Here is a 15228-nt window from a genome sequence, read left to right on the forward strand (position 1 = left end):
GTAAGTAAATAATTTGTACAGTTCAAATTTTGGCACATCTAATAAGGATTTCATTGTAGCAGTAATTGTAGTAGTATTAGTAGTAATATTGTAGTTATATTAGACCATGTAGTCAATGAAAAACCTAGACACCAAAAATCCAAGTTTACATCTTAACAACGTTACTTTTGCGTTCAATTGATCCTTTATTGGTTGCAAATTTTCTTATTTCAGAAAGAAAATAAGAAAATCTTGATTTTTTCATTATTTCATGTTAGCAGGCAATCCACACAGTGCCACCAGACAAGACTGCTGTTAGGACCAAATGGAATATAACCAAGTACATTTACTCAAGTAATTTACAGATGTGTACTTTATTTAAATATTTCTAATACTACTTTCTGCTTTTACTTAAATGCTTACTCAAGTTTCTACATATTTTAAAGCTTTATTTTGTTATTCATTTTCAAAATAACTTGCATTAACATAGCTCAAGCTATCAAGCATCCAATAATCCAATAATATAACATGTATGATTCTGAAAACTGCCATCCTGAGAATGTTTCCCATACGTACTTTGAATATATTTTAGTTATGCAACTTCTGCTTTACTTCAGTAGGTTTGTAACTTGTATATAAGTTAAATCTCTAAATACATTGGAAAACTATAAAAACTGTTATCCAACATGTATATAGATTATGCCCAGTGTTCCCCGTGGTCTTTGTTCTTCTGCCACAGCATTTAATAAATCCTAGAAACGCCTCTGTACAGGCCTTTAAGTTCAAGTCGTTCATTTACACACATTTAGAGAAACAAGCAATAGCGACGCTGAGAAAAGTGACACTGACAGTGGCACGGTGACATCTAGTGGTGAATGATGGTTTGACATGAAAGCAGCATAATTCATACAATCACAAATCATCAAATGTGTAAAGAGCAGATTTCATGAAATCTGGTACTGTGTCAGATGTTTTACAGCTTAAATGTTATGAGATGTTATCACTTTGTATTATTATACTGATATTATCATAGGGCAGTAAACACTGAAAGCCTAAAGAAAGATTTTTCCGTGCAAAGTCAGTGACATGTATGGAGGGTCTAAATAAGAATTTAAGCGCTCTTTAGGATGAATGTAGTTCCATCAGCAAAAAAGAATACTTACAATACTCTACTGCCAGATTATTATTGACATTACAATAAAAAATACACTCTACATGTTCCAATTTCTGGTCTGACCTTAACACACAGAGTATGGTTTTGTTAGCCAGAAAAATAAATTCCAATCTTTCACACTCATTGCCACGTAAAAAAGAGCTCTCTGTTTCAGCTTGATGGCAAATAATTTGCCAATCTGCCTCCTGGCCAGGCTTTTGGATTTCAGTCTCAACTCGTTAGCATGTTTGGCCCGAGAACCAGGATTTACAAATTCTTCTTGCATCGAATTGGCTCTTAGGCCAGGACACCTACGTCACCCAGAATCCCCAGGAGTGGCCATTACTCAAAACTATTCATACAACATAGATGCTCGGTAGAATGGGAAAATGATTTCAACATTGCTGAGAGTGAACAGCTGCAACCTTCTGCTGCTGGACGATGACAGATTTCCTTTCCTCTCTTTATCTCGCTCACTTCCTTTTGCGTTACTCTCTCTTCTCTAATTTTGTCAGTTTGATGTCGCTTTTCTTTCACTTCTCGCATTTGACTTGTTTTTCCCGACCCTGACTTCTAACTTTAGCCTTTTTCTCCCTTCACTTTACTGTGATTTCTTACCCCTCTTTACATACCGGTACACACACACACACACATACTGTACATACACAATTACACACAAGGGAACCCGACTCTGAAAATACATCTCCAAGAATAATGGCTGAAGAATTTTATTAGGGCCCTTTCACATTTCATGTGGAAAAGAATTCTAACATGCTGTTCGCTAACATAGTGTGTGTAGCACTCGGTCTGTATGTATGGTTATTTCGTCCAAATGTCACCAGGAGAGTGGATATACAGAAAATATGCTCTAGAGCTGTCACTTGTGAGGAAATGTCACAGTCAGAAGTGGAATTTCTGTTATTTTAAGGCTTGAAAATTAGCATTTAGGGTGAGCTTCTCCCATTGCAGAATTTTGCTCATGACAAGCTGCGGTGTCTCTAAACAACCAAAGAAATGTGGAAACCAACGGGTAGATGGAGAAGCGTGGAGATTGAATGACCTGTGGCATTCACTGGGGGAAAAAAAGAAAGAGAAAAAATTGGGAGGCTGTGTGCTCGAATGCACCCTCGAGTGAGAACACACATGAACTCACTATACAAAAACCACCATATAGGGTATAAATTTGAGAGAATTTAACTCCTCCTCTTGCTTGTCTGTGTTTGTGAATGCACATGTCAATGTGTGAACATGTATGTGCGTGTACTCTCACTCTCTCTGTCTGCATGTACCGGTGTGTGTATGTGTGTGCTTTAGAGGAGCCACATCTGGAAACAATAGAGAAGGAGATGCTGTCACTTTCCCTTTACCTCAGGCTTTCGAGTGTGTTCTTAAAGAAACACTCAGTTCACTCACAGTAAATTACAGGAAGGCAATCTGAGCTTCAGACTTAGATATTTGGACTCTCTCGCTTGCCGACGCACACACAGATGCTCTCGGGCACATACACACATTCATTCAGACAGTCTAACATGCCCAGAATTAATCAGTTTCTCCAGATGTAATTTTACCCCTGCACCAGTAAATTGCAGCCTTGCTTGTATTAAGTGTAATTGTAAAGCCAAATTACTGCTAATTTTGAAGTGAGAGTCTGTGTGTGCTTCTGCAAATACTCCTGTGTGTGCTGTAAACGTGTGCGTGTGTTGGAGGGGTTGAAAGTTCATAGCTGATAAGATGTGATTGATGGTAAAGTCGTGTTTACACAGCATAATCACTATGTTTACACAGTGGATTCAAATGGAATTTAGTGGATATAGAGCATTACTTATCCTAACCCAGAGTGAATGTTAAAAAGAAACGCAAACTCGATAAAAGACCTAATAGGGTTGCGTGCCGGCAAATAATTGCGCAAATTGTAAATGCACTTGTGTCTGAAAGACCATTAAAATTGAATTTGCCTCATTAGACAAGAGGTGGCAGCATTGTTCAACCCAGTAAGTAAACACATCCCAGAGGACGTGCAAGGATGTTATACTGCATGGGCCAAAAGCAAAACAGTAAAGCAGTTATCCATGGGTTCACTCATTCACACTACTTTTAAGTGGCCTTTATGAGTCATGGACTGTCTGTTTGTTTATACAAAACTACAATTTTATATGATAACAATCTTACATTTTAAATGTCTTACCATTACAATAGTATGCTCACTAACTGCACTCTATGACCAAACTCTACTCTTCTGTACATAACACTTACTTTTTTTAAGTTAATTTATTCACAACAGACGGGAAAGCATTTTTCAGTCACCTCAAATATAAAATTCTGCTTTGGTTATTCGAGTGATGACGATTTGAAAATAGGAAATATTTACCGTTTTACTTCTTTTGGAATATTTGTCTGTAATTTGAGTATCTTTGTGTTCAGGTAAAGGTTTACCTTTAAGCTTTAAAGAAACTGGAGGGCAATTTTCTTTTTTTTTTCCCGATGTGCAACGAAAAATGTCACTACAATGAAATCAACACTCATCAAAGTCAGAGGCACACATATACCCCGTCAGCATGTCAGAAAACAATTTTTTTTATTCTTCTGATACAAAACTGTTTTAAATAACAAACACATTTTAAAATTTGTTGTCATTTTTTTTACAAGGATAAATTAGCAATTTCATTATAAAACATTGACGATACTGACTTTTCAACACAGGGGTCAGTCCAGACCTTAAAGGCTGCAATCAGTGCTGGTGAACTGACTTCGGCAGTCATTCATATCGGGGTTTCTGGCAAACATTTAACAAATCGGTATAATCAGTGGTTCTCAATCTTTATTAAGCTTGACACATACGCACTGGGTTTCAAGGCACATTCTGTGATTGTTTGGAAATGTTACCTGAAGCTCAGTGTGGTCATAGGGTAGACCGCCAAAACATTCGCAGGGAAACTACATTAGCTCAGAGGGGAGGTGGTCAGAGGTTAATTTAATTCACTTTGAGTGAATGTAATGTTTGTTTGACTTTGGAAATGTAATAAATGTGCCAGGCTGCGCTGGTTTAAGAAACACTTTCTTGAGGGGGTTCTAGGTTTCACCACAACCATTAAAAGTTGTCTCTTAATGTTAAAAAATGGCTCATATTTAACATATTTTGGGGCAATTGAATCCCCACAATGATTTTCTGTCCAATTCTAAACATTAAGCCAAAAACAGGGGTACGTGTGAGGCACTACAGTTACAGAGGACACACAGGAAGACAAAGCTCCAGGTCTTATATATTTCAACTGTTTGAAACAGACATTTCCTTATTCTTCTCAAATATGGAAGGCAAAATGTGACAGATATCACATATACTACAGATATAAAGGCTTGCAGAACTGCAAGAATGTTGCTGGGAAGATTGTCATGCAAATATACGGGACACAGGAGAAAATATCAGAATTTGGTAAATACAGCTCCAATCCAACTTGAGAGACAATAACTTGTTTTAGTCATCCATGAAAATGTGAAATACAATGAGCAATAATCTCTTCCTTTGAGGGTTTGATTGTCTGGGAAATTAGCCTTATAAAAAACACAGTCTAGGCAGAGAGACGGAGAGAGAGACATGATGTGACATTTATAGAGAAAGAAAATATACACACCAACAGACCAGAAAAGAAAAGCACACAAAAGAAGATGTTTGATTCCTGATACTGACCAAAATATAGTTATAAGTGAGCTGATGAACAAGATTTGTGGACAGAGAACCACGAGTACACTTTTATGTACAAAGGTTTTGGACAGTTTAGATGTTCAGATGAAGAGTAATGTCAAAATATCATGTCAGGCATTTACTGGTCCTACATTCAATCTGCAGCAGCACAACGAGAATCAGGAAGGACTCTCATCAGTGGCTAAAAGAATTGCTCTAACCTCCACATATCTGTGCCATTCAGGGATAATGTGATTAAACAGGAGGAATAAAAGAATTAAAATCCATCTAAGGACTCAGGTATGACACGTATCTTCATGCAGCATATACTGGGCGTAACTATACTTATGACAACTGGTGCTGTTTTAGCCCACAAATATGCCCCTTTGGGGCCCATGTGGGGTCATTGCGGACCCGTAGAACCCACAAGGAGGTCAGTGCAGGTTTTTTGTAGGTACACCAACTATAGCTTGCCCACAAAAAAAACACATGGGGATTCAAAAGGGCAAATCTGCTATGGGCCCAATATAAGCTAGCCATCATGGGCTACACCTGGGTTATTTTCTGGTCAGCCATCACTGGGATACCCACAGAATTCCCTTTTTTGGGACCCAAAGGGGCAAATGTCCCATTGGCCCCACATGGGCTTACTTACATTTACCTCACATTTGGGGGGGGTTGTGTGTTTTGTGGGCCACAGCGCGTAAAACTGCTGTGGGCCCTGCGTGGGCACACCCACATGGGGTCCGTGGAATAGCCGTGGTTGCTCTGCCCACACAGTTTACCCACAGCTACAGTCCACAATTCACCCTCTGTGGGTCCACACCTAATACAGACCGCTTGTCTTCACTTTACTTTTATTGCCAAACATTTTGACAGTGATATCTGTGTGAGCACATGCATGTCTCTGTGACGGCCCTTTGCTGTTGCGTAATGTGTATTATGGCAAGTGATTGTCTAATAACCTCAAATTCTCTAACCGTTACCCTGCCATAGAGACAATATTTGGGTAAGAACAGAGAGAATAATTTCCAGGAAAACTATACACATCACTGGAAGTTAGCCGAGCTCCTCGTAGAAAAGCACAAATTCCTTCATTTCCCAGGACATCTTAGCAATTACAAATTTATGGGGCAATAAAAGTCACAGCTGGTATTACCAGGATTCATTGCGGTGTGGTGACTACCTCAAAATGTTTTCTTTTCTTTGCACCTACATCTGACCAAACTCTCCCCATCAATGAGGCTGTGCATATAAATGTGTTGTATAATGATTCACTTTCAGTCTTACCAATGCTTTCCCAACCCTTCACATATTATATCTCTATAGTGCATAAAACAGCTTAGAGCTGGTTTCCCAAAAAATTCTGAGAATAAAATTAACTGTTCTCTTGAACTGAAAAAAGTATAGTTCCCCAAAAAAGCAGAAAAATATAACCAAATAAGGCAGTGTATCAGATTCTCAGTACACTTTGTCTGATACGCTCAATGTGGAGGGGGTTTTAAAGGTATCGGGTGCTTCTTGGAAACTTCAGCCCACACCTATATGATACCTGCTCCAGTGTAAAATTTAAAACTTGAAGGAGACCCTAAAAGGACACAATGGCGTTAGGGTTATTTGTATTCAGCAGGTTCAGTCTCTTCTGCTGAGGCTCTGGAGAAAAGAGAGACAGAGAGGTAGACGTGGTGCTGTACAGCTTATTGGTGTCCGGTCTGCTTGATGATGCTTTAGTTCTGCCTTTTCCATCTCTCTTTTTCCTTAATTTGTTTTGCTTTCTCCAGCTCTCTGAGCAAAGGAAGTCTATCAAGGTAGAGAGGCTATTGTTGCTACTAATGTATGACTCTCATCTTGTCTCCTTCATAGAGGCACATGGTCAAGGACTGTCTTTACTTTGATGATGCAATTACATCCAGAGGCTGTTTTGGTGATATTCCTGCAACGTTCCTGTGCCACATTTGCAATCTCCGTCTCATCTATTGATTATCTGACCTCCTTCATTCGTCAGAGTGAGTTTCTGTACATGAGAGAGAAACAAGCAGAACTCCATTCCTGTCCATTCTCTCCTTCTTTCTCCTCAGACCACCGTCTCATTGCCTTTCCCTGGTTTGATCCAGCTCTCGCCCGGTGCCCTCTTGCCACCTCGGCTCGCTCTGCTGTCCCTGAGCAGGCGCGCAGAGCAGCGCTGCCAGGTGTGGAGGGTTTTTGCTGACCAGATCCACATGCCCGACGTGATGCCCACAAGCAGTGACATGAAGATTCGAAGCATCTCTGATGCCACATATGAGTCCTGGGTGCTGGCCCTGAACTCCCCCCAGTTAGAGAGTTGGTAAAGATAACAGCCAATAACGGTGGATGCTGGAACGGTGTAAAGAACAGAAAACACTCCAATCTTCACCATTAAACGCTCCAGCTTGTCTGTTTTGGCACCGTCCTTCTGCAGATTGGAGCGAATCTTGAAAAGAGCCACAAGGCCAGCACAGATGAACAGAGTGCCTGAGGAGGAGGGAGGAGGACATGTGAGGACCACCAGATTGAAAATTGTAATGAGAAACTGAGTATGTTAAAGAAACGCTGAGGAAGAAGAACAAAGTAGAAAATAAGGAAACCCAACATAAGCAGATGAATGAATACCAATATTATGCTTTAATTACCTATAAGCAGGTACGTGGCCAGTGGTGCAACCACAAAGCCTGTGAGTGCTTCCTGCTGCTGGTTGCCAACATAGCAGAGCCCAGTCAGGTCATCTGCATCCACCAGTCTCATGATGAGGATGACAATGGTTTTAACTGCTGGAATGGCCCATGCAGCTATGTGGAAATAGGAGCTGTGCATTTCTATAGCCTCATGGCCCCACTTTAGTCCTGCAGCCAAGAACCAGGTGAGGGTCAGGATTACCCACCTGGAAGAGAGAGCAGACAAAGGAGCGATATAAGCAACACATTTTCCTCATGGGTACACTTATCAGATTATCTTTTTCTTTTTATAGTGAATAGAAATCATCTGTTTCTAGAAACTAAGATACTTAGAAAAAACCATAGGCTCCTGATTACTGTTGGAACGACACATAATTTTTCATTTATGTAACTTTTTCATAACCAATCAGGTGGACATGGCCAGTCCTCAATTATAATTAAGTTATCCTGACACCGGCTAGCCATGAGTTGCATAATACAGGGTTATGATCATATTTTAGGAGAGAGTGAAGTCATTGGTCTGTTGCTTTTCCAAATAAGGAAGAGTGTAGGCAAACAGGAAAGCAGGGCCCAAGCAAAAAGGAAGAAAAACAGCTGTAACAGCAGTGTTTCCAGTGCAGGACAGATTTAAGAAGTGTCACTTTTACCTTTGCATGTGTCGGAAATGAACCCAAATGGTACATGGGTTATGAGACAGGGCAGTAAGACTTTAAGGAAAACAGGATGCAAGTCTCATATTCCAATTGTTCTAGCAAAAGGCATTCCCAGCTGCTGATGACAATGATTAAACTGGGGAAAAGAGATGAAGGATTTATAAAAACTCAGTGTTTATTTGCACTAACCAGAGAGAGGACGCCATGCCAAAGAAATAAAGGAGGAGGAAGACTATGGAACAGCCGGTGCTCTTTAATCCTTCTTGTACCAGAATTGGCACTGCTGCAGCATCCAGATCGCAGGAAACACGTTCCCTCCCAAGAGTCAGTCGTACCTGTTAAATGACATAGAACAGAAAGGGAAAAGAGGTGAGGCTGAATTAATCCCAGAATAAAGTAAAAAGAGAACGAATCGTCTTTCTTTCTAAATGCAAAGAGGCAGAGCTGGAGATTACTGAATTATCTCAACGCAGTGATGAATCAAAAAGGGCTTTTAGTATTTAATCACTGATGTAACATTTTGAAAACTCAAAAACAAACTGTACTCTTGTTGGATTATGTTCAACTGCTGGCCCTGGTACTCTACAACATTTTTATAAAATATAAAAAATAATCAATATCCAAAAACTGGTCCATAAGGTGCTCATCTGATTATTTTTGATGAAATAGCTTTATTGATTTGCTCACAACAAGTGAAATTAAATAGATCAAAATTATTACTAAACCTCCTGCTTACCAGGTAGGCTACGCTGTACAGGTTACAGCACATGGAGAGAAAGATGATGGGCCTTTCTGGGTAGGAGAAACGCTGAGAATCCAAGAGAAAGGTCAGGACTGTCAGAGTGGTTGAGAGGAAGCACAGCACAGCCCACACTGCCATCCACGCATCCGTGAACACTTTGGCCCCTCGCCTGTAGAGCCCGCTATCGTAGCCGCACTGCAGCGTACAGCTTTCAGTCTGTTTAAGCCAAGTATATTGGTCAGGTGCAGATCCCAGGGCGTGACACTCCTCTTGGTGGGGAGGATGGCGGACGGGCTGGTATGGAGGGTCTTCATCCCCTGGACCCTCCATACACATGTGGTTGTGGTCGTTTTGAGGTGGGAAGAGGCTGCAATTGAGCTCCTGGGCAGAAAACATAATGGGTAATGTCAGTAATGGATTTAAACGTTTCTTGGTTTTCCACATTGCTAAACTATATCCTGAACTTCTATTTTTTTAAGACATGCATGATGTCTTTGATGGTGATACGACTCACCTCAGGCCATATGAAGCCAAACTCGTGGAGCACGGGGAGGCATTTTTTCTTGACCGACAGACACATGCTGCCACATGGACCAATAGGGATGGGAACCTTGTCTGTGCACATTGGCACATAAACTGAGCACAAGAAGAACTGTTGGAAAGTGGAGATAAAGAAATACATGTTTAACATGTGATCCTTTGTGAATGTAATCAAGTTTGGCAAACTATGTTTTCTGTGATGAGATTTAAAATCATGGAGCAGGGAGTGACTGCAAAGCAACTTTTGATAGAAAAAGCAATGTCACACGGACAATATATTAGTCTAATACTAATATACTGGCACATATGCACTTCTCTTTGGGGAGATTGTTCACAATACTCTCATCGATGTCTGCAGTTGTGTTAGGGAACCACAGCCAAGTAGGTGCATGGTCAAGTTGTGTCTAATTTGTCAAACACATTGCCGGAAGTTCAGGAACAATGGCCACTCATCATTTTCCTGTTCAGCATAACTCAAACATAAGGTATGGGCAGAAAAATGAAGGACAACCAACATAAAGCTTCTTACTTAAGGTGTTGGTCCATTACATGGCTGTCAGAAGTGCTTCAATAAGCCTTGGCACTGATTCTTCAAGTGGAGGCATGGAAACTACTCTTCTAAAGGATTTTCACTCATTGGTTATTTTTAATGATGCTAATGGGGAATGCTGTCTAAAACATCTGTCCAGAATCTCCACAGATGTTCACCTGGGTTGGCACCAAGTGACTCTAAACCCCCAGTATATTATTCAAATCATTTTCACTCTAATCAAATTATTCAGATACCCTTTCTTCACTTGAAAAGGCCAATACTATCAAGATAGAAGTGTTTCATCATAATATAAAGGGGATCCCTCGGAACAACTCTGAGTTGGAGTGACCCTTCCCTCCAAGGCCTCTTCAGAAGCAGGACAAAAGCTAATGCTCCACACCCAACAACAGTTAATAATTTATAAAATGAATACAAGTTGAACTGTAGTGAAATAAGAGCCAGCATGATATCATCTGTAAATGCTTGTTTATTTTCAACCACAATAATCATTATCATTCAACTTGGCCCTTTTATAGTCCAGCTCAAGTGGGCCTCTTTGGGGTCCGCCCGACAGTTCGAGAACCACGGCTCAAAAGGGGACAAGTGGACGCTAATGATGCCAGCAGCACTCCTCCCATAGAATTCTCAAAGCAGTGAACTCTAGAGGGCTTTTTCATCCTCTGTGAAGTATAAGGAATATATATGAATATGTATATATGAATATCAGAAGTTTTTGCCCATTAAAAACTGGCACTAGTATTGGCCCCAAACCCCACTAGCAGGCTCCAATTCCAATTCATCTAGAGCAGGGGTGTCAAACTCAAATACACAGTGGGCCAAAATTCAAAACCGAAACAAAGTCGCGGGCTAAGGTTAATATTTATTGAAATATATTTATTCCTCCAGATATAAGAATGAAGCTTTTCTTATGGACTCAAACACGTTTTGCTGAAAAACTGAATATGGAACAAGCAAAGCTTAATACTAAACAATATATATATTAGCTGTATAATACTAGTAGGCCAGCTCTAATAGTCATTTGTATGGCTTCGCCAAATTTGGCCCGCAGGCCAGAGTTTGACACCTATGATCTAGAGAAAGTGAAAGCAACAGTATACTTAAGCCAGTTTCAATTAAACACTGAAATTGCAGTAGGAGCGCAACAGTTATCCAATCTTATGTCATAATTTTTAAGACTTTGATCCACTTCAATCAAACTGTGAAGCACAAGGTAAATTGTGTCATTTGTGTGGTGTATTTTAGAGGAGTGAAAACAGTGCTGTGGCCCTGCAGGCTTTCTGTATATTACAACTGGATTACAGCTGCTAACTGTACAGTACTCCCACATGTGGCTCCTCCAGCTACTTGCATATACGTCTCGCTATCCTGCTGCTTTTTCTGCTCCGACTTTCATTACATTGCATCACCTCTTCTATTAGTAGCTCTCTATTTTCACCTCTAATAAGGAATGCCACATCTTGAGTCAAGACAGAGAGAGTCAACACTAACCTGCTCCAAGGTTACGCATACAAATCCGTACCATCAAAAACAATCTGTGATGATTACAGCAGCGAGGGCATGTGCCGTGTAATGCTGCATGATCCCCCTGATCTAAGCCTGAGTTTTATTCTGTCCCATGGCAATAGTTTTGAAATAGATATCTAAGTCAGTGTTATAAAGATAGTGAACAGTCTGGAGTCACATTTGACTGTGTTTGACACATTTTGACAGACATTCTGGCAGCAGTGAGGGAAGAAGTACTCTGGGGTTACAGAGGGTAGCAATTTTAAGTGATTTCATGCATTTATAGTGAAATCTGTTTGAAGCCAGAGTGTAAAATTGTACCAGGCTCATGATATGAAAACACACAGAAGCAGAAAGTGCATTTCACTCAGCTACCATGAGATAACGGAAACAAGCTCTAGGCACTTGGAGTGGTTAAAAAAAAAAGTGCTGGAGTAAAAGGTTTGATGCTGTTTTTCCATTTGAAAAATATCAAAATATGTATTGGGCCACAGCAGGAACTACATGTTACAGAACTGCAGCCTTGATCCAGTTATAAACAAATCGCAGCTTGAAATTGGCCCTTGAACGGAGCCCAAATGAAACATGAATCCAACAAGGGTGTCAAGGTTGGGAAATAAATATCAGGGAAATGTTATACAACTCTTAGTGTCTGTGAGAATTTACTGGCGGGGAAAAGTTAAAATTGTTGCCTCTGTGCACTGAAGCATGTTTGAGATATAAACAAATTTAATATACATTGAATGACTGAGCTACTGTTCTGCTACATATCTACAAGCAGACAATGTTGACTTGTCTTCTGATAATGAATCAGCGACTCGTTACCACAGCAATATCAAAATCACTAATCCGAGTCTAAGAAAACGTCCTTTAAACTCTCAGCTTATTACACTGTTCCCTGCTCAGCATCTGGGTTGTCATGTAGTTTCACTGGTCTGGCCCAAAGTGGCCTTTATGTGGCCAACAATGTAAAATGAGTTTGACATCCCTGTTATAGTGTTTCTCACCAAAAACAGAGAATGTCTGTTCTTGAATTTTATTGAAGACCTGCCATCCTGAATAATTGTGACTTGATAAAATGCAGTCAACCCAGATGTTGTAATATTGTCTTGGTTTGACTAAAGCATTCAAAGAAGTTCATGAGACATACAACACATGTTATACTTCAAATAATTCTCACGGTGGGCTCTGCATACTCAAGCGGTGACAGTAACCTCACATATTCTGGGTGTTTTCCCTGACTCTTGGTAACCTGAGTCCTGTCACTTCACTGCGAAAAGCTACTCCGGTTACTACTCAGGAAGCCTCCCATTAGAGCAAATGTTAAATGATACGGTTCCTCTTTCTCCTTTCTCCCTCTTTAGCATCTGTGTGTGTGTGTGAGAGAGAAACTGGGTTGTCAGCTAAACTCACTGGACAATTTACAACTGGAGGAGGACAGTTTGGCTTCATACTGCAGTTGCTTCTTGTTCTGTGTGGTTGTCTAGTACACACTGTATGCTTCTTAAGCAGTGTATTAATTTAACATGCCAAAATATTTTTTTACCCCTATTTCCCAACAGCTGCACACAGCAATAAGTCACTCTAACGCTGTAATAAAATCACATGCCACTCCAGACAGGGCAGTGGACTTAAAATAAGGACCGAGGGAGGAAAAAAGCACTTGGAAAGGTGTGGGCTTGGTTTCATGTCAGTGTACGGGGATGTCTAGACGATCTGGACATGCTTGCATGCCTTTGAAACTGGGCGTCTCTAAATAAAAGGAATAAAAGCAAATTATAGAAAAATGTAAACACCACTTGTCCACACTGAAACTTGCCATCTCTAAAAGAAATCTCTGATGTGCCACCAGCTGCTCCAATAATTGAAAATGAAATGACACATAATTGGTCCAATCTTTTTCTTTTTTCCTTACATGGTGCAGGAGTCAAACAAGCAGCATTTGTTTTATGACACTGAGGGCATCATTGTTAACAAGACAGTGCAGTATATAGCACTAAAGACTCAGCTGTTGCTGTGAGGGGCATGAACTCAGAATGTCAACAGACAGAGGGGGCATTTTCAATGAATTTAGCATGACAGCCTGGCACAACAGGAAAGGAAGGAAGGCACGGAGCCCCCAACTCCCGCCCGATCCTCTTGACTTCGTGGGAATCAACCCATGTTATGGCCCTCATTATCACCAGGGCCATCAGTCTGATCAGTTCGCGGTGCTGCAGCTCTGTCATGCGCTTTGAGACAAACACACTGCTTTCTCTCTTTGACGCACGCAAATAAATATAGCGGAGATTCCAGACTGAGCCATGCTTTTTTTAGACCAGGCTTGTTCCTAAATCTTTGCACGTTAATGGTGTATTATTATCATCATCATTATTATTATATTTGCATGCTGGTTATTCTACTTTGTTGTGGTGGCTTGACATCAGTCGCTACGATTTGCATGGGTCCACTACCTTGAGTTGACTTGAGCAGCCGTACTGAATGAGCGGCGTGAACGTGGTCAGTTGCAGCTCTGCGTCCGACTGCAGAACGTTGCCGACCAGGTTGGGCATCTTGGTGACGTTGTAACCGAGACCCTGGCACATGCTGATCCGGATCGGGTCGCAGGTCATCTCCTCCACCTCATCGCCAAAAGCCCTGACCAAGCAGAGCGGAGCGACCAATCCGGATAAGAGAAGCACTGCTGACCCCGTGAGCGACACCATCATCCCGGGCATGGTCACCCTGATATTGAGCGGCTGCCCCTCTGTAAATGTTGCCACAGTTATTATCTCGTCAAACACAGTCGGGTTAAGTCGCCCTGGAACCTAGAGCGGCGTTTGTAGTCCAGCTGGAGCGGAGTGCGTGTTCGTCCGTGCGCTCTGGGAGCTACACAATCCCACTCTGAGCCATTCAATAGATTCAAATATCCTGAACGCAGCAGTGGATCATTGCGATATCAAAAGCGCGTGTTTTCAATTAAAATAACGTGCGCACTTGCAGTTTGAGAAACAAACAAACAAAACTGCATCTTGATAAATCCTCAAGTCCTTCTTATGACGTCTCCCGTCAGTAACTCCGTGTGGGAAAGCGCAGCGGACCGACAAAACATACAGCGGGACTGATTTTATGCCTACTGCTTCCAAGCGTCCAGCATTAAACTTTATTGTGTCTGTGAAGGGAGACTATTTTCCTCGTCCAGAGAAAAGCCGACCAATCCAAGCACAGGAGTTGGGTTTCCCTGACCAACCCCTGGCCAGGTGGGCGGGATCCAAGAGAAAAATAGAAGAGCGAGCTTCATCCACTCCCCTCTCCCCTTTATACTCTCTACCCCCTCTCGCTCTTTCCTTTCCTTCAGCATTTTGCCTTCTCCCGACTCATTTCCTTTTTCATGCTTTTCTTTTCTTTTCTTTTCTCATTCTTCTCACTGTGTTTCCTCTCCGTTCCCCCTAAAAAGAAAATGAGAAGCATTCCCCAGCTAATTCTGACAATATCCAGAACGTGTATTTTGACCGGCTGATGTGGTCTACATATAATTTTATTGGCTGTATTTTTAGAAAATATGCATCTGAAAAGTAGATTTAGTGTGTGTGTGTGTGTGTGTGTGTGTGTGTGTGTGTGTGTGTGTGTGTGTGTGTGTGTGTGTGTGTGTGTGTGTGTGTTTATATTTAAAGTCCTTAATTGTCTTTTAAGGGCATCTGGCATGTCACCACAGGTTCCACTCCCCTTCTCTAAAGGCTTGTCAGCTCTAAGT

General features: G+C 41.1%; 1 protein-coding gene across 1 annotated transcript; it reads right to left on the bottom strand.

The window, feature by feature from the left end:
- Positions 1-3690: 3690 nt before the first annotated feature.
- Positions 3691-14647, bottom strand: fzd4 (frizzled class receptor 4). Its single transcript, XM_085379538.1, has 6 exons — positions 13949-14647; positions 9414-9551; positions 8894-9280; positions 8347-8492; positions 7463-7710; positions 3691-7304 (listed from the first exon to the last, which is right to left on the bottom strand). The coding sequence occupies exons 1-6, from the start codon at positions 14210-14212 to the stop codon at positions 6886-6888; spliced, it is 1602 nt and encodes a 533-aa protein (XP_085235664.1). The 5' UTR covers positions 14213-14647; the 3' UTR covers positions 3691-6885.
- Between the last annotated feature and the right edge of the window lie 581 nt (positions 14648-15228).

Source organism: Rhamphochromis longiceps, linkage group LG14, assembly GCF_057381845.1.
Source record: "Rhamphochromis longiceps isolate RC_006_pf linkage group LG14, R_longiceps_female_GT1.1, whole genome shotgun sequence".
NCBI classification, from domain to species: Eukaryota; Metazoa; Chordata; class Actinopteri; order Cichliformes; family Cichlidae; genus Rhamphochromis; species Rhamphochromis longiceps.